The sequence below is a fragment of the Clupea harengus genome, chromosome 26, assembly GCF_900700415.2.
Source record: "Clupea harengus chromosome 26, Ch_v2.0.2, whole genome shotgun sequence".
NCBI classification, from domain to species: domain Eukaryota; kingdom Metazoa; phylum Chordata; class Actinopteri; order Clupeiformes; family Clupeidae; genus Clupea; species Clupea harengus.
Window position 1 is genome coordinate 2,993,551 of NC_045177.1, and position 24,484 is coordinate 3,018,034.

A 24,484-nucleotide genomic window follows, 5' to 3' on the forward strand; every position below is an offset into this window, starting at 1 on the left:
TGCCCTGTTTGGTTGACCCCTACCGCCAATTAGGTCAGAAGGCGAGACTGTATCTGATACCACACCCATTATTTCCCTTGGGTCAACGTGAGGTTATTATTATTATTTCAAATTCCAACAGTTTAATTCTAATCCCTGTCTCACATAAATCAATGGGTATTCTGTAAATCCACTCCTTATTCATTTCATACAAAAATATTCCAACACTTGGACAGAGTTGGATATATAACAGCATGACATCTCCACCAATCCAATGGGCATCCGGTCATAGAGATGGGAGTTCCTTGTAGCTCACATTGCACAGCATCTCGCGGTAGCGGCTGGTGCTAGTATACTCACAAATGTAAAAATAAACTGGACATTCTTGTAGAGCTTCGCTGCAACTGAATACTCATACTGCCTTACTGTATTTATATATATATATAGTAGGCAAAAAGCAGTATGTCACAATCCGTAGGAAGTCTGAATACTCAGTACTTAACCAACTCAGTCGCTAAATAATTTGTGTTCAGGTTATATAATCTTCTTTGATCATGGCTCTCTATGGCGCTTTATTCTACATTATTTAATGTGTGTCAGTAGTGAAACTGTCAGCAAAGTTGTGCCATACTGGTTGGTGTTGTAGGCACCAGCCTCACATGGACACCAGACTAATGTAGATACCTTACCTTGTTAGCAGACGCCGGATGAATGTGGGTGCAATCGTGCATAAATAGTGATACTGTCTTCACGAGGGCCACCAAGATAACATTGGTACTGACCAAATCAACAATAATACGTTGGTGATCTCACCCGATTAGAAAGGCATCAACCATTCAACACAACAGCAGATCAATTAATCACCGATTGGACAGGCATCAACCATTCAAACACAACAGCAGATCAATGAATCACCCGATTAGAAAGGCATCAACAATTCAACACAACAGCAGATCAATTTAGTTGAACACATGGGGGTACCACCACAGTGGTCAAAATAAAGATCAGCCACATATCACTCAATTTAATATCAGTCTCATAAAATATATTAAACTATCAATTTGGAACTGCCTTTTAATAATTAAATTAATAACTACAACCAAAGTTACCTTATTAATAGCAAGGTTCAAGGTCTTTGAAGTTCTTAATAGAAGCATTCATTCTTGTGTAACATGAAATAGAACATATAATCGTACGTATATAATCAAAGCATTTATTCACGCAATGATCAGTTATAAAACTCATTAAACTAATGAATTAAAGGTTCTTTTGTTTAGTCACCGTAGTTCCATATGCACGTTCGGTAACATACATGTGAACAAGGGGCAAGCCTGTGTGAAGCCCCTCCAGTTCAGGGGGCGTGGTTAGAGTGACATCAGGCTACAGTTACAGTTGGAGGAGAGGCTGACCGCCTACGTAGGTTCTAGATTGAACCATAAGTTCTTGATTAAAGTCAAACACAATTGATGAATTCCAGGTGTACCAACAGTGTTTGTCTTCATTATATAACTCTATGTGGGAAGGCACAGACTGGAGCAGTGAGAAGAAAGTTTTCACGATGGGTGTGTGTGTGTTTGTGTTTATGTGTGTGATTAGCAGACAGGAGCAGTGAGAGGAATGTTGTTGTGATGGAAGTGTGTGTGTGATTAGCAGAAATGAGCAGTGAGAGAAATGTTCTCCTGATAGAAGTTCTCCTCTTCTTCTCTAGGTTGGGGGGATCTAGCTCTAACAGGAGGTCACACTCCCCTACACCCACCTGTGTGTCCATGAAGAGTGACCAGTCCAAGAGAGGAATCATCACCTTTACAGGAGGAGACTCTTCTACTGGACAGTAAGATTATGACTCTAGGATTTATGCTGTCTGTGTGTGTGTGTGTGTGTGTGTGTGTGTGTGTGGCAGACCGGAGCAGTGACAGGAATGTTCTCTTGATGGAGGTGTGTCTGCGTGTGCGTGTGTGTGTGTGTGTGTGTGAGATTAGCAGACAGGAGCAGTGAGATGAATGTTCTAGTGATGGAAGTGTGTGTGTGTGTGTGTGTGTGTGTGTGTGTGTGTATGTGTGTATGTGTGTGTGTGTGTAGCAGACAGGAGCAGTGAGAGGAATGTTCTCTTGATGGAGGTGTGTCTGCGTGTGCGTGTGTGTGCGTGTGTGAAATTAGCAGACAGGAGCAGTGTGATGAATGTTCTAGTGATGGAAGTGTGTGTATGTGTGTGTGTGTGTGTGTGGTGTGTGTGTGTTAGTATGTGTGTATGTGTGTGTGTGTAGCAGACACGAGGAGTGAGAGGAATGTTCTCCTAATAGAAGTTCTCCTGTTCTTCTCTAGGATGGGGGGATCTAGCTCTAACAGGAGGTCACACTCCCCTACACCCAGCTGTGTGTCCATGAAGAGTGACCAGTCCAAGAGAGGAATCATCACCTTTACAGGAGGAGACTCTTCTACTGGACAGTAAGATTATGACTCAAGGATTTATGCTGTGTGTGTGTGTGTGTGTGGCAGACAGGAGCAGTGAGAGGAATATTATCTTGATGGAGGTGTATGTGCGTGTGTGAGATTAGCAGACAGGAGCAGTGAGATGAATGTTCTCGTGATGGAAGTGTGTGTGTGTGTGTGTGTGTGTGTGTGTGCGTGTGTGTGTAGCAGACACGAGCAGTGAGAGGAATGTTCTCCTGATAGAAGTTCTCCTCTTCTTCTCTAGGTTGGAGGGATCTAGCTCTAACAGGAGGTCACACTCCCCTACACCCAGCTGTGTGTCCATGAAGAGTGACCAGTCCAAGAGAGGAATCATCACCTTTTCAGGAGACTCTTCAACTGGACAGTAAGATTATGACTCTAGGATTTATGCTGTAAGTGTGTGTGTGTGTGTGTGTGTGTGTGGCAGACAGGAGCAGTGAGAGGAATATTCTCATGATGGAGGGGTGTGTGTGTGTGTGTGTAGTTATGTAAATCCTGTCTACACACGTTCTGATGATGGAGGTGTTTGTTTCTGTGTGTCAACGATGTGTGATAATTCCATATGTCGAATAATCAACTTCCGACGGGGAGACTCTTCGACTGGACAGTAAGATCATGGCTCTAGTCACATAATTGAATGTGTCTCAGTAGTGAAGCTATCAGCAAGGTTGTGTCATACTGGTTGGTGTGTGTCTTCATTATATAACTCTATAATGGAAGACACAGACTTACTCTCCTTCAAAAACTGATAATTCTCTCTGTGTTGGGAGACAGAAGCAGTGACGGGAATGTTCTCATGTTGGAGGTGTGTGTGTGTGTGTGTGTGTGTGTGTGTGTGTGTGTGTGAGGGGTGGGCGATATGGACTAAAATCAATATTACGGTATTTACATTTCTCTATGGACGGTATCGTCTGATGTTCGTACACTAAATATTATTTAATCTCTATGGATGGTATTGTATTATATCACTGTATTTATCATCTAATGTCCGTACACTTAATACTGTTTCATGTTTCCAGTAGTTAACTGAGTTAAAGATAAAGATGAGATAAAGATTCAAAAATATTCATTATCTTTTTATTAACATTATAAACATGAAACATGGCTTGAAGAGTTGGTGTCAATGAGTAGTTACAATTAAGCAATAATCACGATGAGACCCTAATTATGAGAACAATTTACTCTGATATAACAACAACAACAACAACAACAACAGGAAACTAAAACAAAATTTCCATTAGCCCTCAAAGTTTAGAGACAGGAACACCAGCCTGTTGACATTTTCCGGCTAGAGGGATGTCCTGGTACATGTCACGACATTTACTTATGGAAACAGACACATAATTTATAGACGATTTAGAAAACATAGTTAGGCTACTGTGTAGGGCTGTGTCACCTACCGGTGTTTAATAGGCCTTCTGTTGAGCTTTCCGTTGTTCATAAGGCTGTCTACAAGATAAAAAGAGAGAAATAAAATACATCAATGGCAAAAAGAGTGCAGATGAGTGAAACCCAAATTTCGGTCCACCAGCAAAATAAAGCTGTCCAGTGATGGACGAAGATGGCAAAGAGTTAATTTCTCCCCAAACCAACTCTAGTAGACATCATCACACACATCTGACACAGCACACACACACACACAGACCCATCATCACACACATCTGACACAGCACACACACACACACACACAGACCCCCCATCATCACACACATCTGACACAGCACACACACACACACACACACAGACCCCCCATCATCACACACATCTGAGACAGCACACACAGGACTGGGGGAAAAAAGTGGCCTGGGAGTTACTGTCAGACCGGCCCACTTAATACACGGCGCACTGCCCACTCAATACACGGCGCGTTGCCCACTCAAAGCATTGCACGTATCGACCAGTCAGTGGCCTACTTGGAAAAATACCCATACACTTAACATTACTTTGGATGATTACAAAGAAATTACATCATATATGTTTTTTTTTATAACATTTGCATCCACCAATTTGCCTGGATGGACACATGGAATAAAATGATATTGGCTATTGTAACACTCCAAGGTAGGTATAGTTTGCTTGATGAATATGCTTAACTCTGGGCTAGTATCAGATGGTTATATGTAGAACTGCAGAGCCTTAAGGAATGAATTTTAGCAGAGAAAGACCACACAATTCAGTAGTTACATTAAGCAAGACAATTGTATCAATTTGTTGTTAACTGATTAACTCATACAGCAATACCTTTTTGTCCACTAGATGGCATCACACAACAGAAATATGTCCCCTCTACCTACATAGCTAGAGAAGCTAGTTACAGGTGGAAAGCTATGAAAGAAAGTTGCATCCAGGAGCCTTCATAAGCAAACATGATGTGGCTCCACATTAAAATATCCCACTTTTTCATTATTCACATAGTCTCAAAAGTTGTATGATGTAACATAGCTTAACAGGACCAGTGTTGTATAGTAACGAAGTAGAAATACTTCGTTACTGTACTTCAGTCGTTTTTTTGGATATCTGTACTTTACTTTACTACTTATATTTCTGTTTACTTTTACTTCGCTACATTTTGCAAAGAAAACTGATACTTTTACTCCGATACATTTCCCCTGAAACCTTCGTTACTCGTTACAAATTCAAATCATATTTAGAAAAAAAAATAATCATGAGAGTGATGAGACCAACGACGGGGACTGTGATAGAACACAGACTGCAAGCAGGTTTGGCGAATCAGTGGTCCTAGCGCACGTTAACGCGCTATTGACCGTTCTCAAAAACTCCGCCCCCTTAGTTAGTGTTGCTACGTCTTTTGAACTTGTTCATGCACAACACTGTCTGTCAGTGATTCTTTTTGGAGTAATATCTCCACGATATCCTCCAGAACAAGGCAAAATGGACTGCAATATGCAGTGGAAGGATATATCGAAAACATTAAGATCAACAACGAAGGGGACACAACAATAATCGAAGCAAAAGCATACAGGTCTCAATCAAAAAATGAGAAACCCCACGACCTCTTCATTAAATGCCACCAGCACTGTAGACTAGTCATGTTCTTTCACCGCTGGGTAAGATCTGTATGTAAAAATTTTAGCTAGCTACCTACAAATATTATTATTATTCTTTATTCCATCTCTGGCGAGGTATCTAGCTAGCTAGCTAGGATGGTGACAATCTAAAGTACAGTACAGTAACGTAGCAGTGTGGAGCAAGATAGCTGCTAGTAACGTTATTTTTCAAGGGATGTGTGTGCATGTTGCTGAAAGTATTTCAGTCACTGTACTGATAGCTTGCTTGTAAAACTGATGATCCTGATGTAATGCTATGGCTTTGTATCAGATCGCCAGGTTATTTCTCTCAGGTTGTGCCTTATGCATACCTTGGGATACTCAGGATTAGGTTGCCCATTCACAAAATGTTACAATGTGCTGCTTTAGTATTGCCTATTGTGTTAAAATTGTGTTCAAATAAGGCCCAGTTTATAAGTATGCTACATTTACATTTACATTTAGTCATTTAGCAGACGCTTTGGTCCAAAGCGACGTACAATGGAGAGAACAGTCAAGCTAAGAGCAATAAAGAACATGGTGTAACAATAAATACTACTTTACATAAGAATTAGAAAAACGACCTAGAAAGGAAAATGAAGTGCAGGAATGTAACTGCTGAAGTGCAAGTTAAGCGCTAGTCAAGGTGCCAGTTAGGAAGGGAGGTGCTCTCTGAAGAGTTGGGTCTTCAAAAGCTTCTTGAAGGTAGAGAGGGACGCCCCTGCTCTGGTAGTACTAGGCAGTTCGTTCCACCAACGTGGAACTACAAATGAGAATAGTTTGGATTGCCATGCTTGCACAGACAGCAGTGCCAAACGACGCTCACTAGACGAGCGCAGCGTCCTGGGTGTGACAATTGCCCTTACAAGAGCATTTAGGTAGTTGGGAGCAGAACCAGCAAGCACTCTGTAGGCAAGCATAAGTGACTTGAACTTAATGCGAGCAGCTACCGGCAGCCAGTGGAGCTCAATGAGTAGCGGGGTGACGTGTGCCCTTTTCGGTTGGTTGAACACCAGGCGCGCCGCCGCGTTCTGGATCATCTGTAATGGTTTCACCACGCAAGCCGGCAGGACCGTTAGGAGGGCGTTGCAGTAGTCAAGGCGGGAACTCACCAAGGTTTGCACCAGCAGCTGGGTGGCATACTGGGTTATTTACGGCCTGATTTTGCGGATGTTGTATAGCGCACGACCTGGAGACAGAGGCGATGTGGGCCGTGAAGGTCAGTTGGTCATCAATAATGAAGTCGGAATAAACTTCATAATTCTCAAAATTGTGACCCTTTGCTTTTGTATTAACAGCATTTACTTGTACTTTTACTTTCAATACTTAAGTAAATCTAATATCATAAAATTACTTTTGATACTTAAGTACAGTAAAGATCAGATACTTTAAGACTTTTACTCAAGTAGTATTCTAAAAGGTTACTTTTACTTTTCCTTGAGTCATTTTCCAGGTATCTTAACTTTTACTCAAGTATTGCTTTTGGGTACTTTATACACCACTGAACAGGACACATGATATGTCCAGTAACAACATAAAGAAGGGGGCAACATATAAGTCAAAACCAACCATATGTATTGACTGATCTTGAAAGTAGTGGCTTACAAAAGCTAAATAAGTCATCACATAGAAAATAACTCAGTGTTAGTGCAAGAAGCGAACATTCACACTGTGAAACCTATGACAAGTGACAGTGGTATATAGGAATTAGCCACTTTACAGCCTGCTAGCCACGATTTTCTTTCATTCCAATTCTTGGATGTAGGATCCCCCCTTGTAAAAACCTGTTGAATGGATACATTTGGTCTAGGAAGTCCTAAATGTTTTGTGGTCAATTTATCTTCATAAGTACGCCGACTTTCAAAGAGCGAATCGAGTTGTTGCACTGAATGTTAAAAATGGATTTAACATGAGTCAATGAGAGAGATCTGGAGCGATTTCCATTTTGCCCCAAAAAGGGGCGGGGTCATTTGAAGCACCACGTTTGCCTGAGTGACTGTTGGCTGATTCGACAATGACATTCAGAGGCAGATCAGACGGTCTAGTGGTAGAATCCGATAGAAAAAAAAACTCCTTTTCCCGTAGGCAGTGCGTCGCCCTAATCGCCCTTATGGACAAGCCGCCCCTGAACTATATTGTAGAAATGAACATTAGCCTACAGGAACATACGATGGGGTGTGAACATCAGTGGTATCAGTAGTGTTGCATGCTGGGTGTGTGATTGTGTGTGTGTGTAGGGGTGTTGAAGGTGTCTGCGAGCGAGTGATGCAAGTGTTGAGTAGGCTAGAGTGATTGACATTTAATAACGCCCAAAGTTAGACTGACGGAAGACATTAGATGAGTAAAGAAGACAATTCAGAACATTTTCGAAAAATAGATACCATGAGTGTGAATACAGATCGCGAGGAGTGGTATAAAATTCAGTCAGTGAATTTGAACCTGTATAAATATTAGAGTAAATTATACGTGTTCAGCGAAGCATAGATTATAGTCAGTGCTGGCGAAGTCAGAGGCGAGGGCCGGGTGGCGATCTGATTAGGCCGGTATTTTGGACCATCCCAACGCCGTCAGCCCACCGGGGATTCCCCCGGTATCCCCGATGGCCAGTCCGCCCCTGGCCGTAAGAATAATGATCAAGACGACGTTATCAGTTCACAGCAGTCTTTCTCTCTGGGTGTGCTTGTTTGCATTCATGTATCTCTGGTAGAGAAAGATGCCAACAACTAAGATCATGGGTTCACTGGAGCACACAAACTTATGAACGTGTAAAGATCCACTTTACTTTCTTTCAGCTAAATTATTAAATCAGTTCCTAGAAGACCTGTGACTGCATCAAGCATACTGCTTCAGAGAAAATACACTTACAATGTGTCCTATGGTCAGTGTGTGTTGATCATGAATCAGTAGTATGGGTTCAGTCCTGGAATGTATATGCTAACAACTCCACACTGTGTTTTAATCCCAGGTCAGACTCACCCGTCTCTGCCGAAGAGGTGATGGTGCCTCCATCAAAGATCAGAAGACTAGGAGACTCTTCTGCTGGACAGTAAGATCATTGTTGCAGTATTCAAATGACGACTGATTGATGATTAATGTTGAGGATGGGCCTGGTCATTTCAGCTATAGCCTAAAATGAATATCTGTGTATTCTAGCAAATAGCAACACTGTCGGGCGGCAGTGGTGCAGGAGGTAGAGAAGTCGTTTAGTAATCAGGAGATTGCTAGTTCGATTCCCTGTCGAAGTGTCCTTGAGCAAGACACTGAATCCCTAATTGCTCCTGATGTGCAGTGTGCCATCAGTGTAAATGTAAAATGTGTATACATTGTAAGTTGCACATATGTAAGTCGCTTTGGATAAAAGCGTCTGCTAAATGACTAAATGTAAATGTAATGGATCAACAAAGTCTAAGTCCAGCATTAGCAGGTGACATGTGGTGAAAGCAAGAGAGAACGACTGCAGAGGAAATATGAAACTTAAAGTCCCTGCAAGTCACTTCAGCATTTATCACACGAGGAAAGAGCATGAGGGGAGAACAGGGGAGAACAGGGTTAGAGTTAATTGACGTAAAACTCCTCTGTTTATTTAATGATCTCTTGGTTATGCAGTGTGAATGTAAGTGAGTGTTTGTGTGTGTATGTATGTGTGTTAATTACATTTGTAATTAATTGTTTTTATTTTCACACAGTTGCCAACTTGGTCCAATACATTTACAAATGCATCAGATCCACAAGTATAATCTGCAGAAGATGTTTCAGCATCTGATTGAGGGTGTACCAAATCAGGGAGACACCAGGCTCCTCCATGAGATTTACACAGAGCTCTACATCACAGAGGGGGGAAGAGGAGGGGTCAATAAGGAACATGAGGTCAGACAGATAGAGAGAACATCCTGGAGAGAAGCAGCACAAGACAGACCAATCAAATGCAGTGACATCTTTAAACCCTCATCTGAACAAGACAAACCCATCAGAACAGTACTGACAAAGGGAGTGGCTGGCATTGGAAAAACAGTCTCTGTGAAAAAGTTCATTCTGGACTGGTCTGAAGGAAAAGCCAATCAGGATGTCCACTTCATAGTTCCTCTTCTTTTCCGGGAGCTGAACCTGATGAAGGAAAAGAAACTCAGTCTGGTGGATCTTATTCAGCACTTAATCCCTGGAATGGAAGATCCAACAGTTTTCAGCAGTTCACAGAACAGAGTCATGTTTATCTTTGATGGTCTGGATGAGTGTCGACTTCCTCTAGATTTCGACTCCAACCCAAGGTGTTGCGATGTGACAGAGCCAGCCTCAGTGGACGTGCTGCTGACAAACCTCATCGAGGGGAATATGCTTCCCACTGCTTATCTCTGGATAACCACCCGACCCACAGCAGCCAATCAGATCCCTCCTGAGTGTGTGGACCAGGTGACAGAAATAAGGGGATTCAAAGACCCACAGAAAGAGGAGTACTTCAGGAAGATAATCAATGATGAGAACATGGCCAGCAAAACCATCACACACCTGAAGTCATCAAGGAGCCTCTACATCATGTGCCACATTCCAGTCTTCTGCTGGATTTTAGCCATTGTTGTTGAGAGAACTTCAGATGAATCAGAGATAGTAGACATGCCAAGGACACTGACTCAGATGTACACACACTTCCTGATCATTCAGACAAGCACCAAAGAAAAAAAGTACACAGAGAGAAAAGAGACAGACGAAGAGATGATTTTCAAACTGGGGAAACTGGCTTTCCAACAGCTGGAGAAGGGCAATCTGATCTTCTATGAGGAAGACCTGCGAGAGTGTGGCATTGATATCACAGAAGCATCAGTGTACTCAGGAGTGTGTACTCAGATCTTCAGAGGAGAGTCTGGGCTAAACCAGGTGAAGGTGTTCAGCTTTGTGCATCTGAGCATTCAGGAGTTTCTTGCTGCTTTATATGTGTTCCTCTGCTTCAGCAACAGAGAGAGAAACATGCCTGACCTACAGCAAACCTCTCAGCTCTCTGGTCTGTTCAGAGCTGAAACACTTAATGACCTACACAAGACTGCAGTGGATCTGGCCTTGCAGAATCGGAATGGACATCTGGACCTTTTCCTCCGCTTCCTTCTGGGCCTCTCACTGGAGTCTAATCAGAATCTCTTAAGACACCTTCTGCCCCAGACAAGAAGCCTATCACAGAGCTCAGGGAAAACAGTCCAGTATATCAAAAACAAGATCAGAGATCAGAATACCTCAGACAGAAGGATCAACCTGTTCTACTGTCTGAATGAGCTGAATCACCATGCTGTAGTGGAGGACATTGACAAGAGCTCAGGAACTCTCTCTGTAGAAATGCTCTTACCAGAAGAGAGGGAGACTAGGAGGTTTACCTTTAAGATTCCAGACGAGCAGCTGGATGAGTTTGACCTGAAGAAGTACATAAAAACACCAGAGAAAGATCTGACTGACTTCCTCAGTCCAGATGATATTCTTCAGAGGCTGGTGTCAGTGGTCACATCAGCTTGGTAAGTAAATCTGTAATCTGTATGTATGTGTGTGTGTTTGTGTGACTGTGTGTGTCTGTCTGACTGTGTGTGTGTGTGGTGGGGTAGAGGGGGGGCTGTATGCCATGATACATGAAGTAGAGTGATTGGACCTCATTCCTGAATGCCGTTAAGAAGAAATTTCGGGACAATTCTGGCATTCCTGAATTTTTTCTCATCTGGGATTTGTTCTTCTTCTAAGAACACAGAAAAGTAGTGGTAGATAGGCCAGATCAGAGTGTGCCCATGTTCTTAAGGGCTGAATTGGAGATTGGTGATTACATTCACATCAATTCTACAGAAATCCTCGGCGGGGATTTTTCGTAGGGCTGGTCGTACGAAGTTCATAAGAAGACATTTAAGAAGACACTTAAGAAAATGTTCCAGAATGAGGTCCAAAATATGGTCTCTAGTGAAGCACATTTTAGTTACGCGTCCCCTACGCACTCAGATAACGTTCCACAGCACTTAACTTCAGAATGAAAGCGTGAGTTTTATTTAAAATAGAAATAAACTGAGTCTTATTTTTTTGCAGCAGTCATTATGAACAAATATCCGACCTCACAAATGTTGGGGTGGTCCATTCAAATCAATGGAACTTTTTGCAACATTCTGATGAATTAAAAAGAATTTCGAACCCTATAAACATGACGTTAAACTTTCTTCAACCACTGTCTCTGTTCATCTGCTGATGATTCAACAACCGCAGGATAGGAGTGTAGAGAATTCATGTGATGGGAAAGGTAGATGCAGGCGCAAGAAATGAGAGTTCAGTATAATAAAAAAAAAATGTTTTGCCATTTCTTTTTTTGCTTGTGGGTAATGATGTATCTCTACATACTGATAAGCGTCTGTGTGTGTATGTAAACTGTGAAGAATGAATTGTTGTCTATAGGGGGCACCCTAAGAGATTAAATGTGTGTGTTAACACTTGGGAAACCAAGGCCTGCCTTAGGTAGTCTGACTTGCATTGATGTTTTTGTATATTTCACCTAATTAAAAACATTGATGCAAAGTTCTAGAAAACCTCAGCAATAATAACACTGAGTAAAAGAGTAAAAGGAATGTAGTAAAATATTTTTTTATTCAAATCAAATGTAAACATACCTTTACAAAAACTTAATTTCAGAGGTGCTAAGACTTTGTACAAAAACACATTGTAAAGATTTTGGCTAAGACATTTGAACTCTGAATCTTGTAAACATATGTGTTAGCTATACATAGGCGATTTTAGCATTCAGAAAGTGTGTGTGGTTTCACCACTAAATATGAGTTTCTTCTCCAAAACCAGTGTCCCTACACAATAAATATTGATGACGTAGGTGTAAACACACCTGTGATTGCCCCTCCCCATTGTCACTGCTTATGGCCCAACTGGCAAAGACAATGGCTTGTGAAAAAGGAACGCGACTCTGAGCATGATATGAAATGTATTTTACTGTATGATAGTCTTAGCGACATGAAGTGATTCATATGATTCAAAATCGTGGTGCAGAGTTGACGGTAGTCGCCTAAACTCTGAGCATAATATGACATGCTTTTTACTCCCTATATGTTAATCAACAGCATTCATTACAAGATCTAGTCAAAGGAATATAACTTACATAATACATTTGTCCTCACCAACATGTGGACTTGTTTACTGGTGAAACGTGGTGTTTTGTCAGGTGTTCTTGCTATCATATGAATAGCCCTCATTTGCTAACGGGTGGGTCATTAGCAGCTGCTTCTTCACTCAGAGACTGAAATGTGCAAGATCTTAGTTCTATTGCTAATTTATTTATTTACATTTTTTTTCGAACTGTATATTTTTGAAAAGTAAAAGATTCAAGGTTTCTGGGGGGGGGGGGGGGTATTTTTATGTCTTTAAATAGGACTCGCAGAGCACAATAACAGAGCTGTGTGTGAGGGTGTTGAATCCCCAAACAGGAGAAACTAGTCTTATAACACCACAACAGAGCTGTGTTTTGTGTTTGTTGAATCCCCACTGCAAACTGGAAAAACTAGTCTGAGTGTTAACACACTACAACAGAGCTGTGTTTGTGTGTGTGTGTTTTATAGATAGAGGTGTGTGAGTGTAATCATCAGATGTGTCATTATGTTTCTACTAGGCTGAGGTGTTGTTCCCTCACGGAGAAGAGCTGTGCTGCTTTAGCATCAGCTGCCAGATCAACCTCCTGCTGTTTGAAGGAGCTGGACCTGAGTGACAACAAGCTTCTTGATGCAGGAGTTCAACCTCTCTCAGACCTCCTCAAGAATCCCCACTGGAAGCTGGAGAATTTAGTGTGAGTGTTATTTTGGTTGTCCATGTGCTTCAGCCCTCTCACCTTTTTTGTTTACTCCGTGCCTTTGTTTGTTTTCCCCGCCATTTTCTCTACCCACCTGCTCATCAAACATCACATGGCGAATAACTCAAGCATTTATACCTGCCCCTTTGGCAAACTTAACACAGAGTGTTCTGTATACCTTGGTTCACCTTGAAGCTTTCCAGCCAGATGTTTTAAAAAGTGGTTCATTTCTCGAGGCTTCAAATGCACTCTAGGGACACCTACTGGTCAATGAAAATACGTTATAGGAAAGATTCTCGGGACAGTGAATTTGTTCAATACATGGTGAGCAAAAGCCGAGCAAAAGTATGGCGAAAAAGTATGGCATATTTATTTATGCTCAATGTATCAGCCTTGATACAAATAGTGAATATTTGACCGCAACAGTTGGCGACATCACTCCACATGCGGACAATCCAGGTTTAAAACTGTTGCTTTGGATACAAATCTGTTATCTTTACCGTTGTCTTTATGTGATTGAAACAGAGGGCAGTTCAAGTGCTTTTGGATAACTGGTCAGTGCTTTTGTGAAACAAAGGCAGGTAAGAGTACTTTTGGAGAACTGGTCAGCAGGGCAACATGGAATGACACAATAATAGGCTAATGTCAGAGAAATCATAAAAGCTACAAACAGACCTTATTAGGAAAAATCAAATCAAAGAATTCCCAAATGGGTGACGACTTTATCTTCCTTGCTGGCTCCATATCTAAATCTCAAATAATCTAAATCTCCAACTACTGCCAAATCTCCCACCGTTAACAACAAACCCACAAGTTCAAGATGGGAATTGGGACATCTTGTAGTCGAAGCGTCCTGTCAATGTGAACCATTTCTCAAAGCATTGGACTCGAATGAGGCTTCGGACATCACCAGTGATTTAGCAAAATCAATACAAGCCTCGATGCGGCACCCCACCTGGATGTGCTTCACGTTCTCGACACAAGCTTCGAAGCCTTGGTGTCAAGGGTAACACCACTACCCATGAGTTTTTTTGGATGTTCCTGCTTTGTTTCTCTACTGGTTAGCAGTTAGACGCTTTTTTTTTTTTGACTCGTTCTGGAGCTTGAATTAACCTGATTTATATGCCCTGTTTTTGTGCCAGAGATATTTATTGTTCTTTTTTGGCTCTTCTGTGTTTTGGGGATTTTCCCCACCTTCTGATTTCATCTGGATCTTCTGTTTTTTTTTTGTAAATGAAGAAAAAACCTTTTCCTAAAGATCTGCACTTGGACCCTGCCTTTCCTCAGCATGATGCACACTGGTTCAACAATCGAGCGGCCCGACATCGAGTGGCAATCGAGTGGCCTGACATTATTACACTACAACAGAGATGTGTGTGTGTTGTATAGGTAGAGGTATGTGTGTGTAATAATCAGATGTGTAATTTTGTGTCTCCCAGGCTGATACATTGTTCCCTCACAGAGAAGAGCTGTGCTGCTTTAGCATCAGCTGTCAGCTCAACGGCCTGCAGTTTGAAGGAACTGAATCTGAGTAACAATAAGCTTCATGATGCAGGAGTTCAGCATCTGTCAGACCTCCTCAAGAATCCCTACTGCAAACTGGAGAAACTAGTGTGAGTGTTAACACACAACAACAGAGCTGTGTTTGTTTTTGTGTGTGTGTTGAATACCCACTGCAGACGTGAGAAACTACTGTTAGTTTTAACACACTACAACAGAGCTGTGTGTGTGTTGTATAGGTAGAGGTATGTAAGTTTGATAACCAGATGTGTCATTATGTTTCTCTCAGGCTGGAATGGTGTTCCCTCACAGAGAAGAGCTGTTCTGCTTTAGCATCAGCTGCCAGCTCAACCTCCTGCAGTTTGAAGGAGCTGAACCTAAGTGGCAATGAGCTTCATGATGCAGGAGTTCAGCATCTTTCAGACCTCCTCAAGAATCCCGGCTGCAAACTGGAGACACTCGTGTGAGTGTTAACACACTACAACAGAACTGTGTGTGTGTGTGTGTTGTATGAGTATAAGTTTGTGAGTAATAATCAGATGTGTCATTATGTTTCTCCCAGGCTGTGGCGTTGTTCCCTCACAGTGAAGAGCTGTGCTGCTTTAGCATCAGCTGCCCGATCAACCTCCTGCAGTTTGAAGATGCTGGACCTGAGTGGCAATAATCTTCATGATGCAGGAGTTCACCATCTCTCAGACCTCCTCAAGAATCCCCACTGCAAACTGGAGACACTAACGTGAGTGTTAACATACTACAACAGAGCTGTGTGTGAGTGTGTTGAATTCCCACTGCAAACTGGAGACAATATGGTGAGTGTTAACACACTAAATCAGAGCTGTTTGTGTATGTGTGTGTGTGTGTTGAATCCCTGCTGCAGACTGGACAGTCTGGACTGAGTGTTAACACACAACGGCCAACCTGTGTGTGTGTGTTGTATGAGTATAGGTATGTGAGTATAATAATCATATATGTCATTATGTTTCTCCCAGGGTGATTGATTGTTCCCTCACAGAAAAGAGCTGTGCTGCTTTAGCATCAGCTGCCAGATCAACCTCCTGCAGTTTGAAGGAGCTGGACCTGAGTGGCAATAATCTTCTTGATGCAGGAGTTCAGCATCTCTCAGACCTCCTCAAGAATCCCCACTGCAAACTGGAGACATTAGTGTGAGTGTTAACACACAGCAACAGAGCTGTGTTTGTTTGTTTGTGTGTGTGTGTGTGTGTTGAATCTGCACTGCAAACTGGAGAGACCAGAGTGAGTGTTAACACACAACAACAAAGCTGTGTGTTTGTTGTATAGGTAGAGGTATGTGAGTGTAATAATCAGATGTGCCATTATGTTTCTCCCAGGCTGATGCGTTGTTCCCTCACAGTGAAGAGCTGTGCTGCTTTAGCATCAGGTGCCAAATCAACCTCCTGCTGTTTGAAGGAGCTGAACCTGCGAGAAAATGAGCTTCATGATGCAGGAGTTGAGCATTTCTCAGACCTCCTCAAGAATCCCCACTGCAAACTGGAAAAACTAGAGTGAGTGTTAACACACTACAACAGAGTGTGTGTGTGTTGACAGGAGGGGGGGGCATAATGATGCACAAACAATGGTCTGTATGAGTCTGCCACACTTTGTGTGTGTGTGTGTTTGAGTGTCATCATTTGGTGCTGAGTAATGTAAGTCGGTGGCTCCTGATGAATGAAGGATGATGCAGCTCAACACATTCAAAATAATTTGTCTTCTAGGGTGGATGGTCTTCATAAAGGAGCAGCAGCCTCCGCTAGCAGCAGGTAAAACAGCCCCAGCAAGGCCAGGTGAATGTGACATTTTGGCTTATAGAGCGATCCAGGTGAAAGTGAGAACCTTACAACCAAAACATATGCTGATGGACACTGATCTTTACTGTTGGAATAGTCATTCATGAACATCCAAACATGGATGAAGGTCTGGCCAAGGAACCAGTTGGAAGTGGCAGACTGTACAGAAACTCAAAGACAAAAGAGATTGAGGGAGGGAACCAGATACACAAAAAAATCAAGAAGACGGCCCCACACACCAGCATGATCCCTTCGGTGGTCAGCATCAGAGTCTTTGCACATGCGCTCTAAATTGATCATTTGACTTTTTTGCTGTATTTTGTTTTGTTTGTTTTTTTGGGCTAATTTCTACAGTGAATCTGTCACAACCCTGTTCTCTCCCCCTCTCCCCTTCCCCGTAGAAATCAAAACAAATCCAAAGTTATTAAGCAGGGATTCTACATAATAGTGGCCAAGGTCAAAACCGACCTCTCACTGATTGGCCGCTGGGACAAGTGATTGGTTTGTCATGTATGAAACCATGTGGAGATGTCGACTGGGGTAGACACATATCTATTAATATCTGTTTCAGAAATATCCCTCTACTTACTTCAGCCCATATTTGTTATTGCTTTGTCATGTATGAAACCATATGGACATTATTAGAGTTTTGCCTAATTGCTAAAACACTATAACTGATTCCCTCAGCCTTTGCTTCACTTCTCAAAAGATATGCACTTTTCCCATAACTCTCAAGACTAGTCACGCATATTTCATTGTGTAAAATGTATGCTCATTTATGCAATCAATACAATAAACTGAAGGCATCACCATCTGAACTCAATGAGCACATGTTTTTTCTTGTTGGAAACTGATAGAATCTAAATGAGCACGCCAAACTTGAAGAACTGACCGGAAGACAAAGTCAGAAATGTGGGAGTTTATTTAAGCATGCAGACCCCCTCTAAGCATCTTACTTAGGGAATGATAGTAGAATATGTTGGCATTTATACCATTCAGTCAGGTAGAACACAGGGGGGGGGGGAGTCCACACCCTACAGGTAATGGCAGGAAGGGGAGACAGTGGGGTGGGGGGGGTGGGGGTGTGGGGGGTTCACCTGTCGGGGGAGGGGGGTGAGAACAGGAAGGGTGATAGCAGGAAGAAGGCTATCTGGGGAGAAGGGATTAAGATGCTAAGTACACATCCAGGCGTATGGGTTACAGATACAAAATAATGCCACACCTAATTCATGTCTCGTACAACAGTATAATAGCAATATTTGGTTCCATCAAAACACTAAGTCACCAAATGATTAACACATCAATCAGAATTGCAAGACACCAGAGATTCGATGCGATTTAATGCGATTCGATTCAGTTCAATAAAGTTGTGAGGACAATGGACCTCATTCTCGAGCAAGTGTCTTCTTAAATACCTGGAAATGTGTTCTTTTTTTTATTTTTTTTTATATATATATATAAAGGAAATGTGTTCTTAATTGAACTCTCATGCACCTGAACTTGCATACAGAAACGCCCCGCCAGCTCCTTATAAGGGCATGCTATTGCAGCGTGTGCACACTCCACAGGCAACGTGAAAGCAACTTCAGACTGATCAAAATCATGTCAAAGCGAACACCCGTAAACCCAGACCTAATTTCACCGGGGCAGAGGTGGAGTTACTGTTGCAGAATGTAGATGTGTCCATTCCATTCCACTATGGCTATATCCACGCGATTGAGTTTAGTGCTTATTTATTTATTCACTGCCATTTGCAGTGTTCACATAGTGCTTTTATTTATGTTAGGACATCACGATGGCTCGGTCTCGGAATCATGACTATAAATGTTTAACATAATTGTTAATGATATAAATATTCTCCTCTTCATTGAAATGAATAGCATAGCTAGCATAGCATTGGCCATTTAAATTAATAGCGTAGCTAGCATAGCATTGGCCATTGAAATGAATGGGAGTTGTAATCTGTCATTCTCTCCAGGTGGCGTTATTTGTGAGAATACAGCCTGATTGGTTTATGCTATGCGTGCTTTGGCCAATGACAGGCTGTCATTGTTTTGACTGAGATCAAATGCAACAGATCAGCCAGTGTTTTGTGTTTTGAATAGCAAAAAATGGAGAGACTCACGCTTGTGAACCGGTTTATAACTTATACTACTGTTGATCACCCCCTTTCTGATCTGCACAGCTTTCACAGCCCTGTCCACTTGATCAGCGTCCTTCGCTTGTACAGGTGGTCCTTCGCTTGTCACAGGTGGTGAGAATCGATGACCGCACCTCATCTACAGTAATCACCAACACAGGCACACCCCAGGGCTGTGTGCTCAGCCCCCTCCTGTTCTCCTTGTTCACACATGACTGTGCAGCTACGCACAGCTCCAACCTCCTGTCAAGTTTGCTGATGACACAAGCACTGTGGGCCTCATCACTGGCAATGATGAGTCAGCCTACAGAGAGGAGGTTGCTACCCTGACTACATGGTGTCAGGATAATAGCCTCTCTCTCAACATCAGCAAGACAAAGGAGATGATTGTGGACTATAGGAGACGGCAGGTGGAGGAGCACGCCCCCTGCCGCCCCCTACTCCTGCATATCAACGGTTCTGCAGTGGAAATGGTCAGCTGCTTCAGGTTTCTCGGGGTCAACATCAGTAACGACCTCACCTGGTCTGCTCACACAGACAAGGTGGTCAAAGCGGCCCGGAAGCGCCTCTTCTTCCTGAGGAGACTGAAGAAGTTTGGCATGGATTCAGTCATCCTCACCAATTTCTACAGATGTACAATAGAAAGCATCCTCACTGGGTGCATCACAGTGTGGTATGGGAGCTGCACAGCCAAGGACCGCAAGGCCCTACATAGTGTGGTCAGGACTGCAGAGTTCATCATCGGTAGGGAGCTCCCAGCCCTGCAGGACACATACCGCACACGATGCCTCAGGAAAACTGGCAGGATCCTAAAAGACTGCTATCATCCAGCCTTCAGACTTTTCACCCCGCTGCCTTCTGGAAGGCAGTACCGTAATATCCGGTCTCGCACACGCAGACTGGAGAACAGTTTCTTCCCGAGAGCCATCAGGCTGCTAAATGGACATTCACACACTATCGACACTTTTGCACTCGTCACTTACATACACTGTCACTTTCAAATGACTGCTTGTACTTACACTTACATACTGTCTCTTACACGACAAATACATATTTATCAGAATTTTGCACTACCTGCTACTCCCATTTGTCTGTAGTTTAGTTTATTATATGTTACTATATGTGTATTATATTATATGTATATATGTTAGTATTATATATATAGGTTGGTATATGTTTTAACATATTGTATTGCATATTTATCTTGTATATTTATCTTGTATATTTAGTAAGGTTATTAAATGTTATTACTAGTGCTGTCAAACGATTAAAATATTTAATCGCGATTAATCACATTTATGTCATAGTTAACTCAAAATTAATCGCGATTAATCGGAAATTTTTATCTATTCTAAATGTCCCTTCGTTTATTTATTTTATTTTATTTTTTATCTTTTTATTTTTATTTTAATGCCCTTATCAACTTGGAAAAGTGTATTGGCTTGCTTTATGCAAATGTTTTATTTAATTGAAAACCAACATTGCCAAACAGGGCGGAACAAAATTAAATTATAAAGTGCACATTTCAGGTAAACAAGGACTCAGCCTATCGTGCAGTTAAACCATGGCAGTCAGGCCTCTTATTTCAGAAACAATGAACCGTAACAGTTAGGTTACCAATAAAAGGTAAGCTTACTACTTCTTTGCTTTCAGCCAGCTGCCTGTTGACATTTTCAGACAACAGTGAAGCTTGCTTCTTTTGCACAACACAACTTTTAAAAGTAAACTTTCCAGTCAGAAGCTTTTAATCATCCATTTCGTCGTATCGTGCTCACCATTCACTCAAACCGTAACTCTTAGCCTACTACACAGTTTGCGAGGCCAAAAAGAATGTAAATCTAAAAAAAAAAAAAAAAGAAATCGCGTTAATCTCCCGATAAAAAAATGAACGCCGTTAAAATGGGTTTGCGTTAATGCCGTTAATAACGCGTTAAACTGACAGCACTAGTTATTACATGTAAATTATGTTCAGAGTACTTGTACAGAGTGTATGTCATGTTATGTTATGTTATATTATGTTTGCTATGTTATGCTATGGTAGGTTGTCAGTGCCCAGTCTGACCAATAAAAAAGACTTGTAACTTGTCTCCTGTGATTTAATAACACTTGGAAGGGGTTACGTGTGTCAGAGCATCAAAAGTTTGATTGACATTTCAACCTGATTATCAATCAAGGCCTGCTGCGGTGGTAAAATAACAACTTTACAAAACTGGTCCCTAAGTATGAATATGGTTAGGCGCTGTCAATTTAGACCTTGGCAGGAACATCAGATCGTATAGCAATTTGCAATGCATATGTAAAAGCACATGCTGTGCCACCTGTGCCCCACTCCCCCCCCCCCCCCCCCCCCCCCTTTAATCCAGAACCCTCCCATTCTCCACTATAGCCAAAAAGCCTACGGTGGCCTCTCTCTCTCGAGCCAGGGTTTTGATTTGTCCATTCTGGGCTACTGTAGAAACATGGCGGTGCGATATGGTAGGCTCTTTGGAAGAGGACACGCTCCCCATGCCTAAACCTAAAGTCTTCAAAAAAAAGTGTGCAAACCAGCAATCCATTTTGCATTCAGCATTTTGTTTTAGCATTATGTTTTAGTATATTTCTGTCATGATCGCTGCACACATCGCTACACGTCCTTATCTTCCATCATCTCCCCTATCAGAATGACACACACACTCACACAAACACACAGACTCAAAGACACACACACACAAACGCACACACACACACACACATGCACACACATGCACACTCACACATACACACACACACACACACACACAGAATGAGAATACACATGAGTTGTATGCCAATGGAAGCCTTGGTCCAGCCTGCTGTTACAATAATGTGGCCTGTAGCGAGCATGTTGTGTATGTGTGTGTGTCTTTAATGTGTGTGTGTGAGGTAGTTGTGTGCGTAGTATGAGACTGAAAACTTCTTTGTTTACTTCTAAGCTTTGTGTTCTAATTTCAGAAGTGTTCTGGTGTTCTTATTTAATGTTAGCCGTCAGAGTGTTTATGATTTGTGCCCTAAGTGGGGTGGTGTCTTATCTACTCTTTCCCTCTGTCGAGTGGATAAATGCCCATGCCAGTCTGCCTTTCTGTACCAGTGTTTGAATGCTTGTGCCTGAGGTCATTAATGACATAGACAGAGGTGTAAAGTAACGAATTACATTTACTCACGTTACTGTAATTGAGTAGTTTTTTTGTGCACTTTGTAATTTTAAAGTAGTTTTTGAAATCAGTAATTTTACTTTTACTTAAGTAGATTTTGACTGAAGTATTGTACTTCGCTACATTGGAAATTACATCCGTTACTGAGTAAAAAAAAAAAAAAACATAGTCCAAGGCAGGAAACCAAAAGGCGTGAATCGCGCACGACAATTCTCACTGCAGTAGTGGATGCTGCATAGAGTGGATGATGGAGTCGATGCAAGCCGCCGGTGCCGAGTCACGAAAGATAGAGGGAGGAAGATGATAGTGAGGACTACCAACAAGCTGCAGACTACCAACAAGCTGAAGCACCGAACTTTCCACCAGTTGAAATTAAAGAAGGTGAAGAAAACTCGTGGCCACATCTCAGCAAGCAGTTTGCCTTCCAACGTAAAAGAGGCAACAGCTATATAATGCTGTGTAGGCTGTGCCTGCCCCGCAAGACAGAAATTTCTGCTAATAAAAATTGATCTTCAAATCTGCGCAAGCATGTGCTGGTAAGTACAGTATTTGTTATTTTCCATTAGTAGTTCATACAGCGTTTTTGCTGTTTAGTCAGCTTTGCTCCATTAAGCAAAATATGCGTTTCATGGCACTATAGCCTCATTTTGGCTAGCACTTGCAACTGCCCTGAGTATGCTAACGTCAACGATAGGCTAGCTATACACTCGTGTACACCCCTTGTGTCCATCCTTGTGTTAACAGCCGTCATCCAATAGACTAATAATAATTCCATCCCTGTCTTCCATTCGTTTCAGGTCATAGCATTATTTTGTTCAGTCTCTCAAATTGTGTTAAAAACTGCAGATCAGTCATCAGCAATTAAATACACCACATAAACTGATATTAGGCTAATCATTTGGCTGCCTCCCATGCCCTGAAACAGGAACGATGTGAATGCGCACACCATCTTTGTCAGACAGTTGGACAAGTCAGTGTCGATGTGTATGTCATTATCTGGAATTTATCACGATTAGTCAGATATTGATAACGATAAGTGGTGGCTTTGCAACGGGCGCGTCTTTCATGCGCAGAGCTCTCGGTTAGCAAGAATTGAGGATTATGAATTGTGATGCATGTAGAAATAAAAAATAATGCTAAAATTCTGTATATATACTGTAGGTCTGTCATCAAGAGTAGCTATTTATAGCTATTTCTGTGTTATGATGCACTCTTGATGGCAACTCAATACTTAATTGTCAGAAATGTTGTTTGTGATTCTACAGGTCTAGTCTATGTCAGACAACACCTTGACCGGATGGTGGAGGCTGGAGCAAGTTGGACAACATTCATCAGATGAAGGTGATTTATTTTCCTCAATGAAGTCCAGAAGGTCAGCAGGTACAGGGGAGTTAGAAGGGTACCTAGCCTGCGTCTCAGTCAATATGGATCTACTGAACTCCTTTCAGAATATCAAAAAACTGTCCCTGAAACTCAATACTGGCCTACCTGCCTCGGCCGCCTGCGAGCGACTCTTCAGCTGTGCTGGATTGCTACTCACTGCAAAGCGAGCCCGGATGAACTCTACTCACCTTGAAAATCAGCTGCTGCTCAAACTCAACAAGAAGTTTGTAGACTAATGCTCAAAAGGTGGACACAAGTAAAGTAACCAAAGTTTAAATATACAGTGGGGCAGGGGCATTTTATTTTAGCTGTCATGTGGTTCATGTCTTCCCAAAAGTTCTTAAGTGTTGTGTTGACATGTTTAATGTTTAATGTTTGACATGTTTAATGTTTAATGTTTGACATGTTTAATGTTTTAAGATTAAAAATAACTAGTTTTTGTATTGGATTTATGAGTCCTTTTTTGCACTATATAGGAGCGGCCCCCATGAAGTTGTTGAAAGTAACTAAGTAACTTTTACTTAAAGTACATTTTAAATGAACTACTTTTTACTTTTACTTGAGTAGATTTTTAGATCGTTAATTTTACTTGTACTTAAGTAAAATTTCATCAAAGTAATTGTACTTTTACTTGAGTACAACATTTCAGTACTTTTTACACCTCTGGACATAGAAGCCAAAGGTACACCTGACTCTGCGTGATCACTACATTGGTGTCAGTCACGGGGATTAGAAGGCTATAGCTTGTTTAGCAGAGTAAATGCCTCTCAATTGTCATACTATCTGGTGTCCTTCCTTCATTATATCACCTCTGGTAAGGCAGAGCTGTTCAGCTCCCATAGTCCTTCATGAACCAGGGCTGCTCCCATACGGGTGAACCCATAGTCCCCATGAACCAGGGCTGCTCCCGTCCTAGATGAGAGAAGTGAGGGACAACACCCGGGTTAACATGCAGTCACGTCAAAATGGCTGAATATGATGGTTGAATATTCATCTGGCCCTGAGGCCCTGAGGCCCAAAGACCTGTAGTTCTGTTCCTAGCTGCAACACCCTGAAAACATGGAAGAAAAGCTTTCACAGCATGACATTGCCAGCTATACTGCCAAAAGAAACCAGTTGGTGTGTTGGCAAGCTTCTATCAGCGCCAACTGGGCAGATGGTGGTGTTTCCAAGGTTTAAGCATGCCTGTAGTGTGTGTGTGTGTGTGTGTG

General features: G+C 42.0%; 1 protein-coding gene across 3 annotated transcripts in view; it reads left to right on the top strand.

Moving 5' to 3' along the window:
- The window catches only part of LOC105913217 (NACHT, LRR and PYD domains-containing protein 3-like), a 119,311-nt gene extending 102,668 nt beyond the window's left edge, over nt 1-16,643 (top strand). For 2 of the 3 annotated variants that reach the window (XM_042703874.1, XM_042703873.1), the window contains 11 exons: nt 2,302-2,424; nt 2,675-2,794; nt 8,443-8,523; nt 9,164-10,969; nt 13,099-13,272; nt 14,715-14,888; nt 15,065-15,238; nt 15,338-15,511; nt 15,765-15,938; nt 16,125-16,298; nt 16,509-16,643. In XM_042703874.1, the coding sequence (XP_042559808.1) occupies nt 2,302-2,424; nt 2,675-2,794; nt 8,443-8,523; nt 9,164-10,969; nt 13,099-13,272; nt 14,715-14,888; nt 15,065-15,238; nt 15,338-15,511; nt 15,765-15,938; nt 16,125-16,298; nt 16,509-16,557 (3,223 nt within the window). In that variant the 3' untranslated portion in view covers nt 16,558-16,643. Of the gene's footprint in view, nt 1-1,687; nt 1,811-2,301; nt 2,425-2,674; nt 2,795-8,442; nt 8,524-9,163; nt 10,970-13,098; nt 13,273-14,714; nt 14,889-15,064; nt 15,239-15,337; nt 15,512-15,764; nt 15,939-16,124; nt 16,299-16,508 lie in introns of all 3 variants that reach the window. The other variant, XM_042703872.1, reaches the window with a different exon arrangement.
- Nucleotides 16,644-24,484: the final 7,841 nt, after the last annotated feature.